The 10,198-nt window shown below is 33.8% G+C and overlaps 1 protein-coding gene across 1 annotated transcript; it reads right to left on the bottom strand.

Moving 5' to 3' along the window:
- Positions 1-324: 324 nt before the first annotated feature.
- On the bottom strand, positions 325-1,416 carry LOC116130464 (F-box protein CPR1-like). Its single transcript, XM_031416208.1, has one exon. It carries the CDS (start codon positions 1,414-1,416, stop codon positions 325-327), a length of 1,092 nt encoding a protein of 363 aa, XP_031272068.1.
- Positions 1,417-10,198: the final 8,782 nt, after the last annotated feature.

Raw genomic sequence — 10,198 nt, 5'->3', positions numbered from 1 at the left:
CTAATGTGTATAGAAGATAAGGCTAAAGAGAGAATCTTATATTTAGAAACTGAGACGTAGCATGGTATGTTGCAATAAAAGCACCAACATCATAATTTAATTTGAAATCCCATATATAGATTACAACTTTAATTAACTACTCCCATATTTAGATTACAGCTTTAATTAACTACTCCCATATTTAGATTACAGCTTTAATTAACCATATATTATTAATTAATAATACCAAGTCCATTTATGTCTTCAACACGACAACACCAACAGCTGCAAACGAAAGACAGATGCACCCAACTTGAACAATTAAACTAAGACACCCAACTTGAACTAGTCCTTCAATGAGAAGAAGGTCTCTGTGTAAATGCAGATCCCAGTATCCCTTCGTAAATTCAGATTCGGACCTCTCCTAAAGAATCGACTTCCAATGTTGTAGAAATCCAGCCTTTCTTGCTGAGAATTGATAATAAGCTCTCCATTCATATAGCCAAGAATAAAGATTTGTGTCAGTTCATCATCAAATCCTTCCAACTTAGTCAAATCAATGGTGTACTCCTTCTCCCATATCTTCTTCACTGGATCTTTCAGAATCCACACATTTGTGACCGGAGGATAGGCAAAAGTGTCCACCAAACACAGCTGCCCTTGAAGTTCCACCAAAAACATGTCGTTTCCTTCCACGTAAGAAGTCGCATGTGGATGAGGAATGAAACCGAACGTTTCCGTTTCCAAATCTAGGGACAAGATTAATTGATACTCTGTGGGGTTGCATCCTTCCCACGCCATCCAGTAAAACTTCTTGTCCACTAAAACGCCCCAACCAGAAACCATGACAGGGCATTCATTCTCGAGTTGTTTCCATGAGTTAGAACTCACTACGCCGCCATCTGATAAAGTCATGATCTCACATTTGATGGTGTACTCCAACGGTTCTTCATTTTTAATGTTATAGAGATGAACTAGCTTGTATTCATTCGTTGATTGAATGTAGCCAAATCCTGCATCGACTCCACCGCAAGTGGAAGGTTGCGCCCTGGGGAGTCTTGCAATCTTCTTCATGCTGGGATTGAAGGCACAGAAAATCCCTCTGTTAACGAGACACACCAAGCCATGGCCCGATGGTATCATGTACATGTAGCCAACGACAAGTCCACGAGCTCTGAATTGCATTACGCCCTCCATGTTTGTGGTGAAGAAGCGAGCAACTTGTCTCCGATTGTCTTCCTCGTCATCATGATCAGCGGATTGATCAAGAAACAGCAACTGACGATCTTTCTGAGCTCGCTCAAGGTGTAGCTGTAAGAAATAGGGATCAGTTAATATGCCCAACCAATCTTTGGATACGCACCTGCATTTGCCTATAATCTTCACAGGAAGTCTTGAAAATATGTTGGACTTGATCTCAAGCGGGATTTTTGCCATCTCTATCTTTCTCAATTTACTCATCATTGGATTAAATAGTAGGATTAGAAAGGACTATCCTTCTTTTTTCTGTACCATAAGAAAGCAAATAGATGAACATTGTATGTGCATTTCATATGCAAAACAGATAAATAAAATCTAGTTAATGTTACATATACAAACTACATCAATCATTATTCATTTTAGCTTGTTTAGACTATTTTTAATTTTAGATTATCCAATCTTATTACAGTACATCAGTTTATATGTATGAGCTTAGTTTATATATGTAATATGACTAAAAAAAAATCTAAGTACTAAAAAGACTATATTAAGAGACCCTATTTTTATTTTTATCGCTCAAAACTACCAAAAATATAACTAGTACCAGAATCCTAAATTTAGGTTTAATCATCAAGAAAACAGTACAAACGCAAGCACATCTACAACTTGGAAGCAAGGATTATTTGAGACTAAATTTGACTGTAGATAGCGCGAGGAGATCAAATGAAGGGGATTATAATTAAGAAAGGACGTGTTACAAAGTTTGACGAAAAAATAAAAATAAAAATATAAAGGCATAGACTTTGGGTAATAATAATAAATTGAAGAAGTGCTTTTGTGAATGTATAATTATTAACAGTTTCCATCGCAAATGGTTTTGGTTCCCAGGACTCTGATAAAATTTGAATATTGGTAAGGAAGCTTTGTGAAATTATCTTCAAAATAAAAAATAAAAATAATCCAGAAATAAGTCAAGGCAAAGAAAGTAATTAAATTAGTTTTAAGGACGAAAAACTATGGTAATGTGCTATCTAAGAGGGGTAATATAATATGCTATGTCAGAGTTGATTTACACACATAACAATCAGTAACATAGGACTTTATTGAATAAAAATTAATAAGAATATATCTTTTATAAATAAATATATGAAAAGAAATTGATATATACAAGTACAATTCATATTGTTATTGTAGTTTACCGTTAAATACCGTTATATCTATAACTATCTATCAATAATGAATTTCAACTATTAAACTATTATTATCATATTATACCGTTAATATCTTTATATCTTTAATTATTTGTCAATTATTAATTTTAACCACTCATTTACTCTTTCTTCTATGTTCAGTAGATACTAAAGTAATTTTATAATATTCTACCGTTAAAACCGTTATATTTATAACTATTTATAAGTCATTAATTTTAACAACTTGTTCACTCTTTGATCTTTGTTTTACGTGTTAGTAGATTTTAAACTGTTATTATAATATTCTACCGTTAATATCGTTATATCTTTAAGTATTTATCAATCATTAATTTCAACTACTTGTTCACTCTTTTTTCTAAGTTTAGTAGATATATACTAAACCTTTATTATATAATATTCTACCGTTAATACTGTTATATTTATAACTACTTATAAGTTGTTAATTTTAACACCTCTTTCATCACTTTTCATTGATTAGTATATTTTAAACTGTTATTACAATATTGACCATTATATCTATAACAATTATTTATCAATCATTAATTTCAACCACTCATTATATCTCTCTTTTGTAATCAATAGATACTAAACTATTATCATAATATTCTACTGTTAATACCTTTATATTTATAACTATTTATCTAGTTTCAACTACGCACTCCGTCTCACTCTTACCAGTCACAATAATTTTAGTAATTAAGTGACATATTAACAAATTGAAGAGATCAGGCAGAAACAAAAATAAAGAAATGATTCACAAAAATAGACATTATACATGAATAAGGTACAAACCATAAAAATGTATAGAGAGTACAAGAAAAATGAATATAGTATGGGAATATTTTAATGCTTCGTTAGTATTATCGAAAGCATGCAATGTCATGATACAATTGGAATGATAAAATTGAGAAAAATGATAGAACAAAATAATAATAATAATAATTAAAGAGAGAGAGAGAGAGAGAGAGAGAGAGAGATCGATTTAAAGAAAATATACCTGCCGAGCAAAACTGAAACTTGATCTAGAACTGAAACTCAATTTCCAGGGAGGAAAAACAGAAATAGAGAGAAAGAGATAAGAGTTTTAGTAACTCTAAGGAAGATGTGAGGCACCTGGCTGGATAGCTGGTCTCAATTTTTTATAGTAGAATAGAGAAGGTTGAGATAAGAAGGGTTAAGATTTAAATAAATCCAATTTTTAAAATGGAGTCCACACAACAAATGAAATAGGAGTTACGAAATAGAAAAAGACAGGGAAACTAAATGGAAATTACACTGTCTTAATGCATGTTTGCCAAATATGATACTACAGTACAGAGAGTGAGTTTATTTAGATAACTACGCATTAAGTCTCTATTCGGTTCATGCCCTTAAAAAGGAAAAAAAACAACAAAAACAATTTAAATTAAGGTTTTTTCTGACTTAATAAATTAATTTTAACTTAAAATAATATACAAATCTGCAGTTACTAAGATATATATAATTTTAAAATAATAATATAGATATATCTCAAGTTTTTATTCAATTTTATGTAAATATATAAATATATAATGAGGTCTTATTTAAATTTTGCAAATATATGCATCTCTTTCCAAAACATTTCTTGTCTTCTTAAGAATTTTTAAGTCTCAAGTTTGTTTTATAATTAACACTGAGTCCACCTCACGCAAATATTTATTGTAAGAATATACAAACACACTGTAATTTTTCCATAGAAGTTCCGAAAAATTAATGTGATATTAATATCTCACATGCCATGCCAGATATTATCTTTAATATGTACTTGTATACAATTTTTATATGGTTGAAGTTATTGGTTTATATATATATTAGCATAAAATCAAAAAAAAAAAAAAAAATTGTTGCAAGTTGATAACAATGATCATTTCTGAAATTTTAATATTGTATGTGTATGTGCTGAATAAAATGGGTGTCTAGACTGAGTTAACTACAACTCAAATGAACAATATGTCCAATACAATGATAATGCTATATCAAATTATAGAAACCAATTTGTATACAAAATTTGAACGTGTTACATCGCTTACTATTCTTATAATAAAGTTAATTACTGTTGATGCGAATTTCTGTACTGACTAAATCGTTGAGACGTAAACATGCGCCAACCAGAGATACTCGGTCAACTTTTGGGAGAACCGAGTAAGATGGGTCCGTGATTCCTGGGAATTAGCGTAAGGGACCCATGTCGCATGTAGTGGTGCTCAAGGTGGTGATGTGCCTATAACAACTAAAGAGAACAATTGAAAAGAAATCTGAGAAACTAAATCTAATTTTTCATTGATTAACACAGAACCTTTTACAATCAAAAGCCCATTTTATAGTGAGCTTACAAGAGAGTAAAAGAGTAAAGTGACAGTAAGAGAGAGAACTGATGAAGAGAGTGTTAGCTGAAGAGTGTAACTCGATCAGCTTAAGTAAGGAACATTACTGAAACACATCGTTTCAATAATGTTACATAGAGGTCCACATCTTTTGACAGTTGGACGTTTAGTCCTAAACAAAGACTTATTCTTACAGTGCCTCCCAATAGACGATGAGAAAACTAGACGTGTTTAAAGTAGTTCGGTTGGGAAAGCGAATGAGGCCTATGTCCATTGATGTATTATTTCTTTTTGTGGTGTTGGGGATGAAAAAATCTTTCTAGTTGGCATTGAGGCCTAAGATTAGAGAGAGAGAGTGATGCTTTCTTGCTTTCTTCTCTATGTTTTTTGTCTCTATCTCTCTCTGTCTATCCCTTTTTTTTCCTTTTTCCCCCTCAGCCCCCCTCTGACAGTTGGTGTCTTTACAGGTATCCTCTTGGCTGGGCTGCATGGAGAGCACATGGAGCTTGTATGGCCATGTGTCGTTCAGTCGGAGTATGCAACTTATATGTGGTAAGCTGATTTGTCCAAGGGGACAGATATTTTCCTGGTGTGGACCCTTTTTTTTTTTTTTTATCTCGTCACACCTTTCGTCCGCGCTTCCATGCTGGGTGCTCGCGTTTCTTCACTGAACAGTCTTCCTTTCTGGGCTTGATGCTTAGTCGATGCTAGGAGGCGTCTTGGGCTCATCTACTTAATCTGGGCTTCTTTGCTCAGTCCGGACTAAAGATTTTTCCCACACAACAATTAGCCTATGTCCATTGTATCCCTTTTTTTTTTTTTTTTTTTTTTTTTTCCCTAAAGAGAATGATTACAATGATTTTTTGATACATAATGTGTAGATAGTTCTGCTCAATATCTCCCACTAATCTTCTTTCTTTTTTTTTCTTTCTCCCAATCTCTCTCTGTTGTTTACGCAATCCTCTCACGACTCCTACCTCGTTCCCATCATTCGCGTCTCTTACGTTGATTCCCAAGAATCATGCACCCATCTTACCCAATTCTCCCAAGAGTCAATCGAGTATCTTTGGTTGACGCGTGTTTACGTCCCGGCGATTTAGTTGGTACGAAAATTCGCATCAACAATTACGTGCATAAATTAGGCTATACACAATAATCATTTATAGATTACTGTATAAAATAATATCTTAACTTAATATATTTAGACTCTACTTTGATTTCATTATTTCGACACTACTATGTTAAACATGAAATTTTTATGTTTAAGATACTTGATCATAAATTTAAAACTCCATTTAAAAAAAAAAAAATTAATTCAAAGATTTATTTGAATTATGTAAATACCAAAATAATGGTTATTAATTGTCTTAAAACAGTGAGATACGATGATAATGAATGAGATTTGGATTTTATATTTTTTGGCTAAGATATATTTAGTAATTGGGATTAAATATGGTATGGTGCAATAAATGGACGAACATCATAATTTGTTTTTTACTCCCATATTTAGATACAACTTTAATTAACTACTACCATATTCAGATTACAACTTTAATTAACCATATTTGATTGATTAATAATACTAATTCCATTTATGTACTCAGCAATAATGGAGCATTGAAACTTTAATTAACCATATTTGGTGGACCAATGTTATTTAAAGAGGAAATGGCTTTTCCCACCCAAATAATGGTCTAATGACACTTTCTCATAAAAAACATTTCAAATTACAATTTTATTACCCAAATGTTATATTCCGTTCATAATTTCCGTTAAATTCAATAATATTCACTGTGAAGATGAAAATACCCCCACCAAAGATAAACCTCTAATTGTTGGGCATTGCAAATCAAAGTTTTGAGTGCCTTAGCCCGAATGTCGGCACTAGAAATCGACCTTGTCACCACCATTCAACTCACTAGCATCTCCCCACCAAAACGCCTCTCACACCCCCCCGCCCCCCAACAACAATCACTCCTCAATCGCCGACGGCTACAAAAGGAGAAAAAAAATCTAGTGTGGTGATGGCAAAGTGGCTACATGTTGGAAGGGATCGCACACATTGGTCACGTGCTTAAGACAGGGGCAATCTAAGTGGGGCAAACATCGAGCACTTGGTGTGCGTCGACAAAGGAGAAGAAAATGGTCGTCATTGGCAAGGGAAACAACCCAAAAAATAAACCCAAACAAGCACCAAACAATCAAAGACCAAGTCAATTTCAATAATTATCAAATCGAAACTAATTTGGCTAGATAAAATCCCAACTGTGGTGGTATGCACGAGTCACAGCTAGCGAATGGTGGTTCTATTGGTCAATAAAGCCAAAATGATGCCATCTCAGCCTATCTCCAAATGATGTCGTCTTTGAGTCTACAGAAGCTTAACTTAGCTTAGGTTACTCTCATTTCAATAGATTGTATATAAGTGTGTTGTTAACCAAAGTTCTCACGCATTCAACTAAAAAATATAATGAAATTCCCGATTCTTCTCTCATCACTTCTCTTGTTCTAATCTCTTTCTCACTAAAGCCTCACATGGTATTAGAGCCTTGACAAACGTCAATGGTAGTTAATTTCGGTCCTCCTAAGTTCATCACATTGAGAAGATGCTAAACAATCTAAGCAATTCCAGTAATTTTGCGTCATCTCTGTTTTCATCGAGCTTACAAGTAGTAAACACTAAGCTTACTAGAGACAATTATCGGTTATGGCAATCACAAATTTTGTTTGTCGTTGGTGCTCATGAGCTGGAGGATCACTTAGTTGGTAACATACGTTGTCCTTCTCCTATAATTCTTAATAAGAAAAATGTTCTTGAAACTATTGATGAAAGGAGATCGAATTAAACAACAAAAGAGAAAGAAAAATCTGGAAAGAAATGTTATTATTGATTGTTGTTGAATTAGAACAGTACAAGAGCTTATATACAAAGAGTAAAGTGGTTGATGAACAGTAACCAATTGTTAAAGTTCATAGTTAACAGTTAGAGTGCAATTAGCACATTAACGACAGTTACACATTCTTGAACCTGAATTGGTTAATATACTGCTTTACTTACATTCCCACTTAAACTAAGCTGGGCTTGATTACCTTTTTTACTAACATTTCCCCTTAAACTAAGTTGGGGTTGATTACCTTCTTTACTAACATTCCCCCTTAGGACAAAATGGGATTGAATTCTTTCTTCACTAATATTCTCCCATGAGCTAAAAATACCAGAATCAAATTGTAGTAATTAAATATAGCAGCATCACATTAACCAAGACAAAATTTCACTTTAGTCATAGCAGCATCAAGGTGAACCAAAGCATCACTTTACAGCCTTAATTTGAAATTAAGGCAACAACAGAGTAATCATAGCATCAATTTTTAAACCAGTGGCAACAAGTAATCAGAGTAACCAAGGCAGCGCTTTGCAGCGCCAAATTTGAACTAAAATAGCTCTTTACAGCCTTAATTTGAAATTAAGGTAGTAGTAGAGTAAATCTTAAATCAAAGCAGTAGTATAGTAACAACATCATCAATTTTTAAACCAGTAGCAACCAGTAATCAAAGTAACCAAGGTAGCACTTTGCAGCACAAAATTTGAACTGAAAACAACACTTTTCATGCTTTTTATAGCAGTCTTACAAGGCAGCTCTTTACAGCACCAAATTTGAAACCAAAAACAACACTTTACATGCCTTTTTACAACACCCTTACAAGGTAGCTCTTCGCATCACCAAATTTGACAAAACAGTATTTTACATCAGTTTGACTAAGCAACATTAGATTAAACCAAAAATAGCAATAAAGTGATCAATAGCGACGCTAAACTTATGCATTAGATCTGCACTTCACTGAGCTACTAAATCAAATCAACCAAAAAAAAAAAAAAAAAAATAGTAACTATTAAATCAGTATTAAATTAGATCAAACTTGAATACTAGTAACCTCAGCAACCAAACCACAAAATAAATTAATGCAAACTTGAACTTGCACTAAAAAGCATTAATCAGTAGAAGCTTTGACTGTGAGTTTTTCTCTTAGAACTTCAAATTTGGAGGTTGACAGTGCTTTGGTAAAGATGTCAGCCTTTTGATGCTCACTAGGCACATATTAGACTTTAAGCTGGTAGGCTGCAATTTGTTCTCTGACATAATGAGCATCCAACTCAACATGTTTGGTTCGAGCATGAAAAACAGGGTTGGAGGCAAGTGATCCAACACTCTGATTGTCACACCATATCACTGAAATTTCAGGCAAATATAGTCTAATTTCTAAAAAAAGACTTTGAAACCTTGCAATTTCAGTTGATCCTTGAGCTAATGCTCTATATTCAACTTTAGTGGAAGAAAAGGAAACAAACTTTTGTTTATTGGAATCCATTGCACTAGGTTTGACCCTAAGAACAAACAGTAGCCACTTGTAGACTTCCTATCCTCAATGCTGTTGCCCAATCAACATTAGTAAAGCATTCCAGGTTAAGTCTTTGACTCTTACTAAATTTAACACCAAAATTTAGTATCCCTTTAATGTACCCGAGGAGTCTCTTGCATGCTTGCCAATGTAGTTAAGTTGGTGCTTTAGGAACTGACTTAGTTTGTTAACTTAGTATGAGAGGTCAGGTGTAGAAAGGGTCGGGTATTGTGGAGCTTCAATTGTGCTTCTATACATTGCTAGTTTATCAAAGGGCTCATCGTCGTCAGATGTTAACTTAGTGCCGACAACCATAGGGGTAGAGCAGGGTTTGGAATCTATCATACTAGTTTGACAAGTAGATCTCTAGCATATTTTTCTTGACTCATATGCATCCTTGATTCATTTCTACTTACCTCAAACCAAGAAAATATTTAAGGGAGCCAAGAGTTTTAAGAGCAAACTGATTGTTGAGGTTTTGAACTACATCTTGAATGAGACTATCATCACTTTCGGTGATGAGTATATCATCTACATACACCATTACATATAGAACTTATTGCTGTTTTCTATAAATGAAGAGGTTGGAGTCTGCAATTAAATTAACAAATTCCCAACTTAGTAGAGCATTTTTGAGCTTCTCAAACCAGGCTCTTGGAGCCTGTTTTAAGCCATACAAGGCTTTAATCAGTTTACAAACATGATGAGGCTTGGCAGAGTCAATAAAGCCTGCAGGCTGCACCATGTAGACCATTTCAGCTAATTCCCCATTAGCGAATGCATTATTGACATCCACCTGCTGGATGTCCCAACCATAAGTGACTGCCAAGCTCAAAATAACTATGATGGTGGAAGACTTGATTACTGGACTAAAAGTTTCAAGGTAGTTGACTCCAAGGGTCTGCTGAAAACCCTTAGCCACTAACCTGGCTTTAAACTTCTGAACAAATCCATCAAGATTATACTTAATTTTGAAAACCCATTTGCAGCCAACTGTATTCATTTATGATTTAGCAGGAACAAGATCCCAAGTTTGGTTAGACATGAGAGCATCGTATGCTTTCATTT

This window comes from Pistacia vera, unplaced genomic scaffold, assembly GCF_008641045.1.
Source record: "Pistacia vera cultivar Batoury unplaced genomic scaffold, PisVer_v2 Contig221, whole genome shotgun sequence".
NCBI classification, from domain to species: domain Eukaryota; kingdom Viridiplantae; phylum Streptophyta; class Magnoliopsida; order Sapindales; family Anacardiaceae; genus Pistacia; species Pistacia vera.
The sequence above is the reverse complement of the archived record's forward strand: the minus strand, read 5'-3'. Positions and strand labels throughout refer to the sequence as shown.

Coding starts and splice junctions, on each gene's coding strand:
- LOC116130464 (XM_031416208.1), bottom strand. CDS start 1,416: ATGGCAAAAATCCCGCTTGAGATCAAGTCCAACATATTTTCAAGACTT.